The sequence below is a fragment of the Manis pentadactyla genome, chromosome 3, assembly GCF_030020395.1.
Source record: "Manis pentadactyla isolate mManPen7 chromosome 3, mManPen7.hap1, whole genome shotgun sequence".
Taxonomy (NCBI): Eukaryota; Metazoa; Chordata; class Mammalia; order Pholidota; family Manidae; genus Manis; species Manis pentadactyla.
Genome location: NC_080021.1, coordinates 211,592,185 through 211,611,638, shown reverse-complemented (window position 1 = coordinate 211,611,638; position 19,454 = coordinate 211,592,185). Strand labels below are relative to the sequence as shown.

The following is a 19,454-nucleotide window of genomic DNA, read 5'->3' as shown; positions in this document are numbered from 1 at the left end:
TTCTTTGCTTAGCCGTGTGGAGTTTCCTTGCACACATGAACTCATCTGTCCTTAGCTGAAGACTCAAGAACCCTCACAACAGATCTGTCGTGCTCACTCTGAGTAGCCTTTTCTATTCCAGTCCTCTGCCCTGTTAACTCCAGCAACCCTGGCCTTCTGGACTCCCAGCTCTGAATCCTCAACTTGGAGAGACTTGGGCTCTATCTGAGTTCTTTCGCTGTACTCCAGCCTATGGGTGGGGGCATTCACAGGACTTTTTCCTCTTCTTTCAGGAATCACTGTGCTTTGCCACCCGAAGCTCAATATCTGAAAATCATTATTTTATATACTTTGTCCAATCCATAGTTTCCCCAGTTGGGATGCCAAATCTGGTCCCCATTACTCCATCTTGGCCAGAGGCAGAAGTCCATTTGCAACTTTTATGTACTTTTAAATACATGTAAGCTTTTATAAAAGGGATTGAACTGATTTATTTTTCATTAATATGGATTTCCTTACAAGCTAGTACATTAAAAACTTAAATCATTCTTTGTAATAACTACACATATAGTTTTATTACCATCCCCCTATTGATTGCAAAATTTGTTACTTATTTACCTATTGTATTTAGTACTGCAATGAATATTTTCTCAACCTGCACAAATACATCTATAGATACATACCTGGAAGTGGAATTGCTAGATTACATAGTATGCACATTTTAAAGGATGGGCTTGGTTTAAATAAGTAATGCCAAAAGTGACCTCTCAAAATGTTCTGATTTGCATAAAGAGTATGTGATGAAAAATGCTAAAAAACAAACAAACCCAAACGACTTCTTTGCATTGACACTGTTCGGATACATGGAGGAGTCTACCTTCTCCATAGTATAAGAAAATTGCAATTGGATAATTTTTAGGGATATGATTTCTCAGCAGGTAAATTCTTACATTGATGTGATTTGCAATTGACCCATCTGCTAACCCAGTTAAGTAACTTGAAAGAGAGGAATTTATTAAGGCATAGTGTAGTGTTCAGATGTGAGCGCCCTTCACCCACTGCTCTGATTATGTTCCCTTTGGCTGCAGTGCCATTGAAATCCCACAAAGATGCTTGTGTTTCAGTCCAGTTAGCATTACCAAAGAAGATGCTTGGGCAAGTCCCAGAAAAGCATTTCCTGGAATCTTCGGCCTCTCCTGAGGCCGGGGACTGGTTCTTTATCTACTTTCCATACTGGTTTGTTCTCGTACAGCTGAGTCCAGGGTAGGATCTAAGGAGGTCTGCATACTTCACTGTTTTTGTTCCAAATGGAGGCCAACTCCCAAGAATATAGGTGGGCTCTAATAGAGGGGCAGAAAACAGGAGGGTCCAATTTACCAAATGGAAATCCTTCCTTCCTTATCTGACATACGGTTTTAATTCCTTGTTTAGCTTTATTGGAAACTTTATCAAAAAGCAAAATTCTCTGGGATAGAATTAGTGTGCAACTCAGCTATCACTTCCTCCAGGAAGCCTTTCCAGACTTTACATTCAATCCATCAAATAATCGCATATAAACAAGGCACCAAGAACACAGTGGTGAGCTGCCCCACCCCAACTAAAATGAGCTCCTCTCCTCTGAGTACACCTTACATTTTGCCCCTCTTCTAAGATTATATATCATCATTGCTCCCACTGGCTTGAGCTCCTCAAGGACAGGATCTCAACTCATTTGTCTTAACTCATCCACCCCTAGCTTGGCACAGAATAGTAGTTGCTCAATGTTGACCTGCTTGGAGTGTTTCTAATTCTGTTTTTTTTTTTAATCACTTTATTCAGTGAGATTGACATACGAAAAGCTGTATATTTAATGCATACAGCTGGGTAAGTTTGGGGATAAGTATACACCTGTGAAACTATTACCATAATCTATGCCATAAACTTATCCATTACTTCTAAAAGTCTCCTCCTGCCTTCTTACGTATTATTAGTATTAGTATTTGTGGTAAGAACACTTAACATTAGATTTACCTTCAGCAAACTTTTAGGTAAACAATACAGTATTGTTAACTATAGGGACTGTGTTGTGTAGCAGATCTCTAGGACTTTACCTCGGCTAACCAAAACTTTGTACCCTTTTAAACTAACTAATAGTTCCTGTTTTCCCCTTTCTCTTCCCCCCGAGTCATGGCAGCCACTATTCCACAGGAGAGTGGTCTTTGATGGCTATTGGGTATCTCTTCCGCACTTAGATCTGAGCAAGCATTCTCTCTCATTCATGGGCTTTAAAGATGCCTGTGGAGAACCTGACTCACTGTGCTAGGGAGTAAGAAAAGTAATAGCTATTGCTAAGTTTGCCAGGCCCATGATAGGTACTAAACAAGGTGAGAAGTATTTTATAAACATTCTCAACCAAAATGGCCTGATCCCATTTTTTGTGTGTGTAAAAGAGAGATGAAGAAACTGTTTCTTACTGTGAAACCTTGAACATGTTTAACTTCAAAGCCCCACTACCTGCCTCTTTCTTCCCTGTAGTAAGTGTGAATGAATGCTGAAGGACTAAATGAATGGGGCAGGAAGGAAACACTTCCAAGAGGTGTTCCAAAATAGCACTCTGAGACTCAGAAAGAAAGTTATTTGGAGTCAAAGGTACCTCTCCCCTCAGCTTGGTATTGGTTTATGTGAAATGTCTGATTAATCCCCCAACCTATCCCCCATAAGATGGCAATTTTTTTCCCAACTCCTTATCTGGCTTGCTTATGAATTACCTACCTCGCACTCTCCCAAAGAATGGTCAGTGTCCTGAATCAGCTCCTACCATCAGCAAGGTCAGCCCCATGCTCACATGGCCTCCAGACTAGCTTAATGAGAAGTAGCCCAGTATGTGAGGTTGGCACTCATATACTTTCAGTACAGTTTTCTGGTGGATATTTTGGCAATACTTAAGAAATATTTAAATGTGCATAGATTCACTTAGTTAACTACTTTGAGCAAATATGTTCTAAGAAACTAATCTGAGTTAAAGATTAATCTGTAAAGCTTTTTGTCATAGATTTTTTTTAAATAACTGAAAAATTTGAAGCAACTCAGCTGTCCAGCAAAAAAGTATTTGTTTAAATTATGCAATATCCATTAATAGAATACTTTGCTGCTGTTAAATATAATCTTTACAGAGAATAATTATTAAATATATTATTATATAATACATACTTAATATATATATACATATGTACTATATATTAAAGATTATGTAATATTTAAATATTACATAATCTTCAGTAACATTGGAAAATATGCTGAGTAAAAAAGAAGAGAAAAAAACTATAATGTTTTTGAATTTTGTAAAAAAAAAAAAAATGTATACATACACACAGAAAAAAATGATGACAGAAAGTATACCAAAATGTAACCAATATTACTTGTGGTAATCTCTATCTAGGTAGTGAGATTAAAAGTATTTATTCCTTCTTTATATATTTTTTTGTTTTCTGGGTTTCTTTTCCTACTGAATATATATTACCTTTAATAAGGAAAATTATTCTAATAATATTACCTTTAAGTTTACTGAGAATTTACTGTATGCCAAGCATTGTGTTGGACATTTTTCATAAGATTCTCTCTTTCAGTTCTCAAAGAGACTGTGGGGTAGTGCTGATAACCTATTATAGATGAGAAAATTGAGACTGAATTATATGCTTTACCTAAAGTCACATGCTAGTAAAAGCAGAATCCAAAATTTGAATCCATAGTTCCCCTAGAACTTGCTTGCTTACCTTCTTTATTTTCTTATAAAAGAAAAAGAAGCAGTCCTGCACATGAGAGAATAGGGGTTGAATTTCATCTCCAAGATGTCCTGGAGCAACATAGGTTATTTTCCCTTGTACGGGAGTGTGTATCTCAGCCTCTGATATCTCTATTCCTTTTACTCAACATGCTTAAAGGTCAAGCTGGTAAAAATCTGAGTTTCATAGCCCTGGACTGGGTCATATTTCAGGATTTGCCAGAGGGGAAGATGAATGTACACAGAAAGACAGCAGGTACTAGGAAAGTAGCAGGAAAGCAATGTCCTCTTTCCTCAACCTGCCAAACAGTGGTAGGTTGACCTTGTTGATAGGAAGATACCCAAGGCTTGTGGGGGTTGCACAGGCTACCAGTGGGAAAGTGAGGGTGCAAACCTAATGGTCCTGGAGTTTGCTATATTCTCACTGACATGGGAGCATACCATTGTTTTCTGCTGTTAAAGATAACTTGAGTTTCTTTGATCTGTGTACTTAACTATTACTTACTTAATAACCCTGTGGAATAACTGTTTCCATTTAACAGATATGGAAACTGAGCTCAAAGAATTGACATTGCCTTGCCCAAATTGGCAAAACCTAGTGCAAGTTGTATAGTTGGTATTTACTTCCAAATTTGTCTACTTCTGCAAAGCATGTAACTTCAGGCTGCATCTTATTTTAGTTAGTTGCTTCTGTAGAATTATGGATTCCTTGGAAACCTAGGCCTTTTTTTTTTTTTAAGTTCCTCAAACATGAATCAAGTACCCATTTTGTGCTAGGTTCTGTGTGATGTACCAGAAATATAGAGGTTGACAAGGTGCTTGATCAGGAAGGCCTTATAAGCTTGGGGGAGGGTACTTTATTCTGAAAGTAATGACATATTTGAAGTGGGAGTGTCATGGTTTTATCTGAGTTTTAAAAAACTGTCAAGAGTGGAGAATGGATTTGGGGCAGGGGTGGGGGGTCATAGAAAAAAATAGGAGGAGCTAACAAGACAGAAATATAAGGAAGCTCTTGAAATAAGGCAGATGAGCATAGTACAGTGGAGGTGAAAAAAATACATGGATTTAGGAAGATTTGTTTTACTTTCTGATAGTAGATTTTATAAATACATAGAAACACATAAGGTGGTATAATGTACCCATATACAGCCTCATTAACCATTACCCAGGGGCTAATCCTGTACCACCCATACCCCTACCTGTTTCCTCCCCTTCCATATTATTTTGAAGCAGGTTTCAGGTATCATATCACTTCATCCATTAATATTCCACTATGTATTTCTAAAAGATTTTTTAATCAATGAATTTCTCCTCCATCTTTTTTCCTTCTGATTTAATTTAAGAGATGAGGTGATTTGTTCAGGTTACCTCAGCCCAGGTTTGGGGATTGAACCCTTGTGATGTATGAATGTGTTCCTCTGAACTCTGTAATTCTTTTATTTTAGCAGTTGTATCTAGAGGCTTGAACATCTTCAAATTCAACTGTTTTGGCAAGACTGCTTCATGGGTGTGTTGAGTTCTTGCCTCAGAAGATATGTAACTGTCTTTTTCTCTCTTGTTGCTGTTAGCTGTTGATGAGTGTAAGTCTGCGGAGAGGAAATCCCAGGGCAAAATACCTCTAAAAACCGAAATCAGTCAAAGGGAGAAATAAAGTTTAAAACCCATTTATTGCTTACAAACTGCAGTCCAGCACCATCTCTCTCCCCTGCTCTGGAAGGAAGCAAGCCAGCCCCTCCCTCCCCTTAAACTCTCAGGTTCAGACACGCCCTTGGTTTCCCAGGTAATTACCCATTGACATGGAGATGAACTTCTCTCCACCTCTGAGGATATGGAAATACACCAAAGCCAAGCGAGATACTCTGGAAATATTACAATTTTACTCACAATGAGCCTTATCTAGGATCCATTATTTAATAGTAATATTGTAATTCCAGTATTTCTTGTTCATTTTTTAGTGGAAACGCTTCTATAAAGAGAACTTTTTCAATTGCTATTTATTACCCTCTGATATATTTAATCTAGGAAAGGGGATAAATGCTTGATTCTTTTCCTTTATTTAATAATTTAAAAAATGCTATGTTAGTTCCCTAGCATCCTTAATGGGGACAAATTAATTTTTTAGCGTCATTATTAACTCATGGAGTTAAGCATTTGGGTTTCAATTTATTGTTTTTTTAAAGAAAACTCAAATGGTCCCATCTTGGGTTAAAGAGTGGCAGATTTGGCAGCTTTTGAGGGGATAGAAAAGATAGGAATGACACCAGGTTGAATGTGGGTGAGGCCAAAGGGAGAAAGGAGTCATGAAAGACTCAACAGGTTTTTAGCTTGGATGGTTGAGGCCATTCACTGAAACAGGGAACCTAGAAAGAGGAGCAGGTTTTAAAGGAAGGACATGTCTAGACGTGTCTGAGGTGCTTAGGATGGATACATCTAGGCAGAGATGCCCAGGAGGCAGCTGGATATCAAGATGGGAGGCTCAGGGGAGCAATCCCTGACACCAAGACCGAGGATAGGGCTCAGTTGTTATGTGTAGTTACTCAGATTGGGATTATGTGTGTTATGTTTTGTTTGATAAAAATAAGTCCCTTTGCCAGCTGAAGCCAGGTTCTACCCCAAAGCAAGATTATTAAGCCCTGATTGCCTTCTCTTTTTCTTGTGCCTGTCCTTAGAGAGTCAGGTTCAATCTCTAGTAGAGTAGGAAGGACAGGGTTGGTTGCAAGGTAGCATTGCCACTTGGCCGGTTTACAACAGGTTCTGTTGGTTTTTAGATTTATTATACCCAATCCCTCGAGGGCTCTGCATATGGGTAGGATTTACTGGAGTTGGAATTGAGGTTGGGTGAACTGGTTTTGGTTTTGCAGGAATGTCCTAGGGCAATCTTTCTGTGAATATTTGTATTCCCGGAAGATTTTCTTTTCCTCACCTGTCTCCTGTTCTCTGAAGCAACTCCTCTCCTTTCTTCCTTCCTCCAATCCACAAATTTTCATAGAGCCACCTGCTTTGTGTCAAGCACTGGGGATACAATGGTGAACAAAAAGAGGGGCATAGCCCCTAACTTCATACAGCTTGGAATCTAGTAGGAGATTATGTATATAGTATATATGTTAATCAAAAGATCACTGGCAACATATGATTCCATACTAACACAGGAGCTCAGCAAATAGACATTTTTTTTGTTGAAATCTTTTACTACCAGTGCTGGGCCTTCATTATTGGAAGATTAACCGTCAGGTAGGCTTATAAATCAGAAAAAATATGTGTAAAACAAAAGACCAGACGTATAAAAGGACTCTGAAGTGTAGTTTATCTAAGAGGAAAAAGCCCTCCTCTGAAGTAAGATCAAAAGAGTTCGAAAATGTGAAAATTAAGTAGAATATGATTGAACCATTAAGTTTAATAAAAGAACTGCATACCACCCACCCACACCAAGAGCCTTCTAATTGCTTTACATATTGTGAGTGCCTACTATATACTAACCCCAAGGCTGGACCCTAGGATTGCCAAGGCTTGACTCTTTAGGGTACATTCAAGTTAATAGGAAAGATAAAACTGTAAAATAGAAATACAAGGTGATACATATTCTCATGGTTTATTATAGGGATCTAGGCAATGTGGAAGAAGGGTGTGATTTGACTCTAATTTGAGGGCTTGAAGGATTAACTCTTAGAGCACCTTACAGTGGAGGTGACATTTTAATTGAGTCTAGAAAGATAAGTAAGTGGTATTGGAAGCTGTAAGGAAGCAGTGGGTAGAGTTATTCCAGCCAGTTATTCCAGGTAGCTCAGCATACTTGCATTCTAAATAGATCAGGGTGGGTGGAGTGATGGGTGCATATAGGGAGTGGTAGTAAATGAAGCTGAAGAGATCAGCAGAGGCTGAATCATAAAGGACCTTGGGAGTGTGGACCTTTATGTTATAGAGGCCCGGGAGCCATTGACTGGGCACAGATCATGCCACAGTTACTGTTTTTTTTTTTTATCTTGCAGTCCTTTGTCCAGAGTCCTCATTTACACAGAACTGACTGACTTACATACAGAAGCCTCTTCCTGTGTTTTTTTTTTTTGTTTTTTTTTTTTAACCTCTGGTCAGGCAGATGATTAGATAGAAAATAAAACAACTTGAGAAGTCAGGGAGGCCAGAGTCTGTCTGGAAACTACTGGGCTTCAAGTGGTCTTCCTTTTTAGGAACAGTAAAGGAAAAAAGCCTCTCTGTCCATTTGCCTTGCCCCCAAGTCTTGCCTTTTACTACTTTGATCTTACTTCATCTGCACATGTTGCTTAATGGTAGTTTGAGCTGTTGCTATATGCAGAGCCACAATATCTATTTGCATTGATCTCTGGCTGATTGGGGTCTTAATTGTGAAGAGTAACAGGCAGGGGTGCCATATGGGATGAATAAGTTCCAACTTGTCCAGACCTTTCAGGAGACACAGTTGTTGGTTATATTTTTGTTTGTATACTATATATTTGGTTATTTTCTTTTTCTTTTCATTCGAAAGGGACTGATTTATTCACACTGTAATCTGTTCACATATAAAATCTTGACTCTGGGGTAGTACAGAGATTTTTTAATGGAGGGTGGGCCCACTCTTTCCAGCTTCTTCAATTTGTGTGTAGGAAACTAATATAATTAAATAGCCTACCCATTGAATATAGTAACCACAATGTTGCTCATGTGAAACCTTCATAAGATTGTCTATCGATACTTTAATAAAAAAAAAAAAAGCAAATGACAAACTAAAAATAAATAAACAGTCTACCTATATTTAGATTTCCTTGATTATCTCAAAGATCTCTTTTTACAGTTGATTTGTTCAAATCAGATTCCAAACAAGGTATGTACATTGCACTTGGTTGTTATATAGAAGGCTACTCATAAAGCATATGGTGTAGTCTTTTCTTCCACAACCAGTCATGTTACTCTTCTGCATGCAGATTTAATTCATGAGTCAATAGCATAGGCATAAAAAATCATTTGAGATCTTCTCAGTTCTCCCCATTCCTTCTAGTCCTGAAATACCTTTCCTACCTGTGTACCTGCGGAACTCCAGGTTCAGCTCTAATGTAATGCCCTCTCTATCACATCTTACTGCAATCTAATGAACTGTTCCTTCATCTGTGTTTCCTTAACACTTAGTACCCACCTCTGTTATAGCATTCAAAATATCACATTTGTCATTTTTTTGTGTAGTGTGTTTGTTCTATAGGTGGTTAGTATGGAGTGGTGGAAAATGAGGCCGGGGAGGTCAGCAGATGGTGGCCACCTCTAGGACAAGAATCACATAGTACTCATTTCTTTCACCTCAGCCAGCATGGAGCCTAGCACTCATAGGAGACACTCAAGGAATGTTTGTGGAGAACCCTCATGTCTGGAACATTTTTAGTTTCCAACTGATTTTTTGTGTTTTGTTTCCTGGACTATGAATTCTCCTTTCCAATCCTAGGAATAGAAGGCAAAACTAGAAGTTATATCTAAGTATGTTCTTTGTTGCTCTTGTTCTTTTTCTGTGCTCAGGAGGTTTACTTATTAGTCTCAGATACTATGGACTTCACTTGGGTGTTCTATTATTCCTGTTTAGTTGAATTAAACTCTCTTGCCTTGGGAAATGTCTGTATCAAGGTTCTATCTAACAGATGAGAACTGGAAAACTTGAATCTTTGTTTTTTGTGGTGTGCAAGGTTAAAAAGGAATTCAATTCATTTTCTGCATATTTCTGGTTTTCTGAAATGGATAGAGGTTTTCTAACTAGCTTCCCTCCATCAGAGAGTAGTCATCACATGGCTTTCACTTTATATCAGACTTTCATTGAAACTTAAAAAAAAAAATAAGGCCGAAGTGATTCTACTGATAGTGTGCCTGCTAGAATTGTTATCTTTTGTTATATGTTGAAAAACTAAGCATAGTACATCTTGATACCCCTCTTAGCTTGAAAATCTTCAGTCTTCTTTGAAAGCTGCCATTTGAATAAGCAAATGGATGGAAAATGGTATTGAACAGTAACATCTAAAAAGAGCCTTTTTTTTCTGTCCAAGTTATGTGGTATAATGGAAAAGATGAGAAACTAAATATTTGGTTTTTTTCTCAGTTGGTCTGATGACTCCTGCCTCTTCCTTTCATTGGGCCTTAGTTTCCCCATCTTTAAAATGAAAGTGGAACCAGTTTCTTGCAAGGTGGTTAACTAAGGTCCTGCCATTCATAATTTGAGCTCAGCTTTTGAATTCTATTGGATATGCAATATGCAAATGCTGCAGATGTTGGTTGGATATAGAATTCTATTCATCAACTTTTTTCTGCATTATAAAGCTAGTATTACCAAGTAAAAAATGTTGCCGATTTCTTATTTTCTTTTCTCCCCTTCTCATGCATAAATTCCAGGACTCCTTTTAATCTTTTAAAATGAATTTTCTTTTCTGCAGCTGTTTTTAACTAGAAGCCCTAGTTAAGGTTTAGTTTGCCTTTTGTGGTCACCTGGTCAATGAGGTGCATATTCATGTATTCTTCCTCCTTTCCTACCAGTAGAACATATAAAGGGCTTTCAAAAAATATTTGGTACTGAGGCCTGACTATATCCAAATAAAAGACTTACTTGTCTTTTAAAACTATATTAAAGATATGTTCTCAGGCTTATGGGTACATCAAGGATTATTACTAAGACCCACCCTTGAAAATCAAGGGCTCTGCTTCAGTCTCGATACTAGGAGTCAGACTAATAGCTTGCCATTTCATCTTTTCCTCCAAAAGTTGATGCAGTAAATAAAGCAAAGAGGCTTTTACTACTACACCTCTGTTGTGTGCAGATACTGAGTTCAGATAAACCCATATCCTTCAGGGAGACAGAGAGCTGCCCTTTGGATGAATATTCCAGTTGATTAGCTTTTTGCTGGTAGACTTTCCTCTTGTTCAGCTTTTTACCCCTCATTCTATTTATAGTCTACTAAAATTATAAGAGCTACATTAAGTTCCACAGGGACTGAGAAGAGAATATTTATTAGTATCTTGCTTGGGTGTGAGTAGGGGTGGGAAAGCTGGTTGATATTTGTGTTGGGGTGAGGTATGTGGTGACAGTGGTAAAACGTTTATTTTTAGGCAGACAAATGATATAGCCTTTTCTCCTCCTCTAAATCATTGGTCACTTTCTCTTTAGGCTCTTCTTTGTAAGATGACCTAAAACTCTCTATTGGTTGGAAAAGCCCTCTAGTAACAGTGGTAGCAATATTTGCCATTCAGTTATATGCTAAGTGACACACTCTCACCCCAAAAAGGGTCTCCTTTTTTCTGGAACACTGCTGTAATATGTGCCTGGCCTTTAAGTTATTCCCAAGGCTAGGCTAGAGAGAAAGGGAGATTTCATAGGATGAAACACTTCACACAGTTAAAAAGCACTTATCTCCAGGAATCAATCTCCCTTTGGGCCATCCCACTTTCTCAGTGGAACTTCTCCTGTTTTGTGTTCTGATACCTGAATGGATAGCTGAATGTTTGACATCATGTTCATTAGCATATGGCTCAGATTTGCCCGCCTCTTGAGCTCTGTGGTTTTGAGCGTGTACATGCACCCCCGGTATAACACTCTGCCGCGTATTATTGGTAAGGATCACAAATCAGGGAGGCAGAACATAATGATTGCTTAACAGCTTAGTAGTTTTAAAGGAAGAAGCAGATAGTTTAAAGATTCAAGCTTTTGGTTGCAGGCAGGAGGTGAAATTTCTAACATTTGCTTTTTACAGGGATTGCAGACTCATTTTTCTTTCTCCACATTCTTTCAGACTAGTGTGTGTAACCAGAGCATGGAAATTAAGGACCAGAGTTAAAGTGAACCCTGCAAATAACTCAGAGCTCCACGTTTTAATTTTCTCAGAATTTGCCTTGTCATTGTTTATTATAATGACAAAAAGCAGAGAATCCCACTCCCCACCCTCCAAAAATCCATGCATAACATGGAGTTTTTGTTTTGTCTTTTCCTGTGCCAAAGGTTTCAATTCTAAATTTTCTAATACAGAGTATAGGAGCATACAGTATAGAAGAGCTCTTGAAAGAAAGAAGGGGAGAAAAAAACCCACATACTAGAACTCTTATAAATTAAATGAAAATCAAGTCCTTCTGAGATGCTGCCTTTTGATTTTGGTATCTTAGTTTAAAGGAAAACCAGAGGAGTATTCCCCATTAAATAGTCCCAGAATAGTTTTCAGAGAGACATGCTAGGCAGTAAAGTTAACTAAAGAAAATAAGTCTATCAGTTCCACTTAGATAACCTTTGGTAATAAACGAACTCCATACACATTGTGACCTTAGCGCCTGAACTTTCTAATCACATGACCGGCTTGTAAACTGACCTGTGAGGATGACTGGCGTAGTCCCGGCTAAGAGAGAGAAACTGGCCAAGCGTCGGAAGGGTGGTCATCAAGCTGGACTAGTCCTGTAATCTCTGTTTCTTCATGGCTGCAATAGAACTTCTCAACAGACTTGGAGAAGCATGAAATGGAGACATGGGAAGGTAAGGGAACTGACTCTTTAAGTCTGGGCCCAAATCTAAGGTTTGGAAATTTACTTTGAAGGTTTAAAGCAAATAGTAGCCTTCAGGGAGGAGGGAGGCAGTCCGTTCCTTTTTTGTGCTTGGTAGAATTCAGCCAGCAAGTTTCATGTACATGGTAACTGGGTATAAATGACTGGAACTGAGAAAAATGAAGGAGATTTGTAGTGAATTGATTGTTGTGGTTGATGTTTTTAAGAGCAGAAAAAGAAACAAAAATGGACTTAAATTTTACAGTGACTTAAAAAAATCTTATAATTTCATTTTACATCCCAGTACTTATTAAAGTTTACAGTTTAAAAAGTTCTGTTTACCTATTGGCAGAATTTGTTTATATTTTAAATTCCCTAATCCAGTTCACCATGTGCCAAAGCCTTATTTAGTACAGTTAATTATAGATAGTATTAGGGACATGAGGCTGTTGATAAGGCAGCCTCATTCCCCTTGGGGGAATTTAGATACTTTACGGTTTGGGGCATAAGACTAAGCCATACCTAACTTCTTTTTAAGTGCGTTGTTTTTAAAATAGGTAATCCGCCACTACCCCCATGCCCAGTTCACTAATAGCAGCTAGTTAGTGTTGCACTTTGTATATTTGGAGACAGGCTCTTACTTGTGTGAGAAACCCCAGTGCCCCACAACTTTATTACTTGGGTCGGAAAGACATATACAGCTAAAGAAGCAGCTAGAAAATGAATCTTAGTATTAAAGATTTGCTGTATTTGTTTGCTGTGTTATAGAGTCTAAGCGCTTGCCAAGAGTTCTATTTCTTATAGGCAAGCTCTACTGAGCTATAGCCAGAAGAGCTTCAGACTGAGGGAGTTGGTAAATTTCTCGGTCAGTAACCTATGAAAATAGCTAGTCCTAGGAAAGCTTCCCAGCCCCTTGAAGCATGGCTAACATCTGCCCTAGGTAGCTTTGCAGTTTAATTCTCTCATTCTGAAGATGCGCAAAACAGGAAGGTGGGACCCCATCTCGTAACAAACAACATTCTTCCTTATTGTAATACTCCCTTGTATGCTCTTTCCCAGCACCTTATATGCAAAAATTACCTCTGGTTTTATTGTAAATTAGTGGAAACAAAGAAGTTTGTAGAAATGACCAGAGCTGTTATTTTTTACCTTGAACAGCTTCTCCTTCCCTCAATATACACAGAAATTATTTGTTAAACAATTCTGGATATACTGGCTTTTCCAGAATAGAGTTGTTTAAGAAGTAAGATTTGCTCTGGACCTATTGGAACACGAATTTAGGGGTAGGCAGAGATACTAGAGCAGTGGTTGCATGAGTTTGGGAGGGATAGCTCTGAAGGGTTTGGATTTTTTTCTTCAACCAGCTTGAACTTAGTGATATATAGTCCACAAGTTCTGAAAGAGAAAAAAGGTTTGAACAGGAATTCTTTTTCAGTTATTATTTAGTTAAGTATTGAAACTTCCAATTTTTCTTAGCTGTTCAATGACAGAAAATAACTTGCAGTACTAAAACAAGAACTTTTTTAAGAGAAGGAAATGAATTTTTAAATTTTCACCTGAATCTTACATATAAAATTCTAGTAAAGCAAAATGAATTACTTCAACTGAAGGTGCTCTGGAAGCTTAAAAAGCAAAATCAAAATAGTCACAAAAGAGATCATTGAAAATGCTACTGTAAAAAAGCCTTGCCTGGTTTTAGATATTGGGCCCTTGTCCATTTAAATTAACCTTTGTCACAGCTGGGCATACAAATGTTTTGTTTTAGTTCACAGAGGGTTAACTCTATTCAAGCTTTCACTGTGGCAGGCCCGATCAGTGGAGTCATACAATCTGGTCTTTCAGCCCTGCCAGTCGCTAGGCAGGAAGTCTTATTTCTTAAGCTATCTTTCAGAATGGGGGTTGGGATTTGGAGAAAGGTGGGGGAAGGGCCTTGGAGCATCTGTAAGGATCAATAACAGAGAGAGCGAACCGCAAGAGAGGCCATTGTGCACACTTGAAGATAGATGCAGCCCTTGTGCGCGGCCCCTGCCTGGCAGGACAGACACCTAAAACCAAAACAATGCCACTGATGAATTCCTTGTGAAAATCAGATTGTTGTCTAAAGAGAAAAAAAGTGTTAAGAGTGCCCTTTTAATGTTGGGAGTGTTTTCATTCCTCAACTTGGTAGGATCAAGCAATCCCCACTAGAAATAACTCCAAATTGATTTTTAAATGTCTTTTGTCCTCATGCTAATACTGTATTGAATTGGAGAGGGTGATCATTTTGGTCTTAGTCACAAGCATCAAAGCATTGAGTAATCTTTTTTCCTCTTCTCTCTTGCTTTCCTTATTTCTTTTTTATTCTAACATTTACTTTTTCCCTATCGGTGTTGGCAGCATCATTAAGGTAATGAAAAAAACTAAAATTTGGTTAGGATTTGAGTAATACATGTGAAATCCCTACCCCAACAGCTGGTACTGGCTCTTGAAACTTCAACTGAGCTAAACAGATGCTCTTAGTGTGTTACTTTGAGATTGTTTAAACCAGATTTGTAATCAAGAAATCTTCAAAAATCCTAGGTCTTATTTTAAAATGTACTGAAGTTGTGACATCATGCCACATCTTAATGCATATTATTGGGTGTTAAGTAGAGATACCTACGTTTGAGGAAGTAAGCAACTCCACCAAGGAAATTATGATTTTACAAGCATTACCAAGTCTCTTGTTTCTTTACTCCAGCCCTTATTTTCATTTTTCGAATTCCACTTTCCCAAGCCCAACTGTAACATTCCTGTTTTACTGTATCCTTTTTCAGAGGACTAAGGCTTTAATTCAGTAGGTGCTTTTATAATGCAAATTATTTATGGTATTTGGAAAGAGTAATGGAGTCATTGTCTCCTATCATCCTCTAAACCCCCAAAGTATTGGTAACAACTGATGGTAACAGCTGTGGAAAATGCAATCATAAAGAGCCTCTAATATTCTTCTCCCAATTTGAAATCTTCGAAGAAAATGCATAAAACAACTGGGGGTCCATAATGTGACTTGCAAACATACAAATGGAATAAGGGGATGGAGGGAAGACCTGCATTTGTAATGAGCCCCAAGTTTAATTTATGTTTCTTGAGTTTGAGACCTGACATATTCTCCTGGACAATTTTGAGGCTCAAGAGAGTACAGACACTTCACAAGATCATCTGGATATTTTTAACTCACCTGTACCCCCTTTTCGTTTTCTGGGGAAAAAGATGTATAAAATCTAATCATCACAAACAGTGCGTCCTTGATACCATTGTTTTGCCTCACTAATTCATTATAATTCTACATTAATACTTAAACCAAGGGGTCAATACTCTTATTGGGCATTTTCCAGAGAGATACAAGTATTACTAATAAAACTTGGAAGTTCAGTTACCATTTACATTGTATTAAAATAGGGTATGAAACCTACCATGACCCTTTTGAACAATGTGGTCTTTAATGTGCTTTAGGGGGAGGGCCTAGTGAAGGAAAAGCCATAAAAGTCTTTAGGGTTCAAGATGAGGTTGGGATTTTAGCCCATTGCTTTTGTCATTTTCACACACAAACATCACTGCAATCATGTTTGATTTAGCATCCTTAATACAATGAGGTCGGAGAACAAAAGGATATATCCGGGGCACAAGTATGGAAGCAAAAAATTCTCTCTTCCCCCCAGATTTTTTCAGATCATTCCCTTTCACTGTCACTGCTACTGGGGTTTCTTTTTAAGCAAAGGAAATCAGGCCATTTGCAAGAATCTTCTTTTTGCATGGTTCAGTGATTTGCATGGGCAATTTAAAAACAAGCCACTCCTCAAATATTTTTTAGCTGTGTAAAAACTCATGTTCCAGAGACTTGGTAAAAAACACTATAGTTAGGAAGAATGCATCTACTCATATTTCAGGGTTGAGAGTTTGGGGGCGTTCCCCATGCACAGCTGTTTTACATATTTTGAAAAGCCTGATAGATGTAAAGGTCATTGCTAACTTTAACAAGGTCTTGATGCTCACACTGTGATCCAAGAACCTTGCATTAATTAGGGTGAGAAGCATGGAAGGTCAGGAGTCAACTGGCTGGTGGGCCTTGATGGATTGTCGTTGGGGCCAATCAGAATTCCTATAGGATTTTTAGCCATTAAATTCAAACAGAAAGAAAAATAAAACCTGCTCCTTCCATGGCCTCTGAGTAGATCCCTTGGTCTGTATGGTAAGGACTCGTTCCCTGGCTGCCTGGTTGTCTAAAAACTTGGCTGCATCCACTGCTTTGCTACAGGCTTACCAGTCTTGGGGAAAGAACCTCAGCAGCCTGACTGTCACTTAGCCAAGTCACTTGACCTCTGTGAGCCTCAATTTCCTCATATATACCACAGGGGATAGTAATAAGAATCTCACGGAGTTGCTATAGGAAATTAAATAAGAGAAACTCTGTCACAGTGCCCAGCACATGCTTAAAATGCCTTGAAATTGAAATGAATTTTAAAAAGTAGCAAATTTAGAGAGATTCGGAAGGAGAGGAGGCTTGGGTGAGCCTGTGACTGGTGCTGTTTATATTGCAAGTAGAAAAGTCCCCAGGGAATGCCTCCATTCATTGGGCAACAATCAGGGAGAGGCCCTTTGGAAATGAAGCCTTGAAAATGCTGTACAACCAGTGAGACCAGCTGCTGAGCTTCTCTTACAACCAGTTGCTGTGCTAATGTTCTGTTACTGGGCTAATGAAAATAATTAGTAACGCATAGATTCCTGTAAAATTTGTGGGTTACAGTTGCATTGATTTGAAGAAAAAGGAGAGGGGAAGGGCTCTAAGGGAGCACACAGGCTAAATCTTAATCAGAAAAGGAAGGCTAGTCAGGTTTGTCTTACCTACTTGCATGAGTTTTGGTGTATAAATAGAAGCAAAGACAATTGCCAGAAAAGCCCCTTCTCAGAAGCTTTGCCATGAGGTAGTAAAGTTGGGAATATTATTAGCATGCTAATCATTGTCCTGCTTAACTTTGGAGTCTTCATTCTCCCTGCTTTATGGCCGTTGAGAGGTTATCAATGGCTCACTATTCTGATCTCTCTGTATAAAACTATGATTTATGTAGCCAGCATTCATTAAGCATTTACTTGTGTGCTAAGCCCTGGGAACATAAGGTGAATCAGACATTGTTCCTCACCTGTGCTACAGTTCCCCTTTGTGAACTACAAAGAGGGAAAAATATTTAAATGTTTCTTAAAAGATACTAATTATTCATCACTCAAAACATGAGATTTTTGAGGGCAGTTGTGGGGCGAACAGGAACATTTGGCTACCAAAGCATTATTCAAAACTGGCAGTAGGATTTGTTTTTACTTTGGAGCCCTATATTTATTTAGTTTTTTTTTCAACTACATTTGCTAGACATTTCTTGAAATATGTTTGCTTTTCCAAATGTACGGTTGCAAAATAGAATATTCAAATTTTTTTAACATAGTAAAATTGGAGTACTGGATTGCAGCTGGTAAAATTATGGAGAGACTCTAAACCTCATTTCTGTCTGCGTTCTGTTATGTGAGGTTTCAGTATGAGCACTCTGTGATGGCTATAGCAACCTAGCTTTGCTTTTCAAAGGAGCTGATGAGTTGTAGATAACTTATTAAATGTCATTTGCCATTTATTAAATAACCTCTTCACAACAAATGCATGTTTTGGATATTTTTTTAAAAAGTAAACACCATTTCTGTGGCCATTAATCCCAAAATATGTGCATGTGAGTCAGTGTAGAAAGGAGAGATGTAAATGCAGGGCTTGATACTTAAAGCTGCTAGTCATGATGTCTAAGGCTATAGTCATTACTCTAAGAGCATGTATATGTGCACACATTCTCATATGCAGTCATGAGGTTTGTTCTTTAAGTTTGTCATGACATAGCTGTTCATTGCTGCTGACAAGAAAATCTACCAACCTTACCTCTTTTATTAGATTAGGGGCAAGATGGGGGTGAGGTGATGATGTACCACAATTAGCATCTTTTCCTGTCAACAACCATATCCTGTATTAAAATGGAACTTTAAGAAACAGGCCATCACATTGTACTGTTAGGATTCTAGTAGGTTCCGTTTGAATATGTACAAATTAATTCTCCCTCAGCATCTCTGCTTTCATCCCCCCATGCCTTTTGGAATCATGTACACTAAAACACTTGCCATGAGGTTATCCATCTGATACTAGAGAAAAACTACCCACCACAGAATACTTTTAGTATGGCAGTTTTCATCATATGTCCTATGCTGAAAAATATTTGGACTCAGTTTCTTTATTTCCACCAAACATTAATTAGTCTTACCAAAGTAAGAAAATGTCGATTGCCTAGGGAGTCTTAAGGAGTAAGGGGAAGGACTGGTAGTTTTATGAAAGTATTGAGCCAATGCCTTACGAGAAGCAGAATCCTTTGGTTCTGATGGCCTTATTAGTTAAATCATGAAAGTGTAATCTGTGAAAGAATGCTCATATGCATTGTTTAAGTTTCATAATTTGTGGTCTTAGTGATGAATGCAGAGAGACTCCAGCACTGACTCTGAATTTTGTTTTACATATGGAAGTAGTTAATAAAGCACTTTTGAGCACACAGAATGGGAATCTTCAACAATGCACATGTCTGTGTTCTGGGCCCATTTACTTAATCTGGTCAGAATCTGGAGAAAGTGGCTTTTTGGTAAGGCAGTGTGGCAACTACATATCTACCCTCTTTGAACATATGGTTTCACTTAAAGCATGTTAATTGGTTTCTCTTTCACCAGAACCTTAGAACTGGGCAGGGACCTAGGGAGCTGAGTTCTGAGCATTGGTACAGGGTTTCTGGGCTAGCCCCCTAGTTTGTCATCTAGAGTTCTTATAAACTTGCATGGTGATTTGCAAGTAGAGAAGCTACACCATTTATTCAGCTGGCATTCACTAGTGGTTGCTCTGTGCTTTAGTTACATTAGGCATATAGAAAAAATAATCTCTCCTTGCTCTCTAGAGCATACAGTTGAGCAGAGGGAGATAAATAAGTGCAACAAAGTGTTGGAGGCGCAGAGATAGCTCTCCTGGAGGGCACAGAGGTCGTGCAAAGGTAGGAGCATTCATTTTTGTTTAGGCTGTCAGGTTAGGTTTCAACCAGGAGAGATTGGTGAATGTTTGCTAGGCCGGTAAAGTAGGAAAAGGATTCCCAGGCAGAAGGAGCGTCATATGCAACGGTATGAACATATAAAA

The 19,454-nt window shown here is 38.3% G+C and overlaps 1 protein-coding gene across 2 annotated transcripts in view; it reads left to right on the top strand.

The window, feature by feature from the left end:
• Window positions 1–19,454, top strand: part of NR6A1 (nuclear receptor subfamily 6 group A member 1) — a 254,995-nt gene that overhangs the window by 159,120 nt on the left and 76,421 nt on the right. Inside the window, exon 1 of one of the 2 annotated variants that reach the window (XM_036913970.2) lies at window positions 11,758–12,233. The exons of the other annotated variant lie outside the window; for it this stretch is intronic. Coding sequence (XP_036769865.1) covers window positions 12,218–12,233 — 16 coding nt within the window. The 5' untranslated portion in view covers window positions 11,758–12,217. Of the gene's footprint in view, window positions 1–11,757; window positions 12,234–19,454 lie in introns of those variants that run through there. 2 annotated transcript variants of the gene reach the window in all.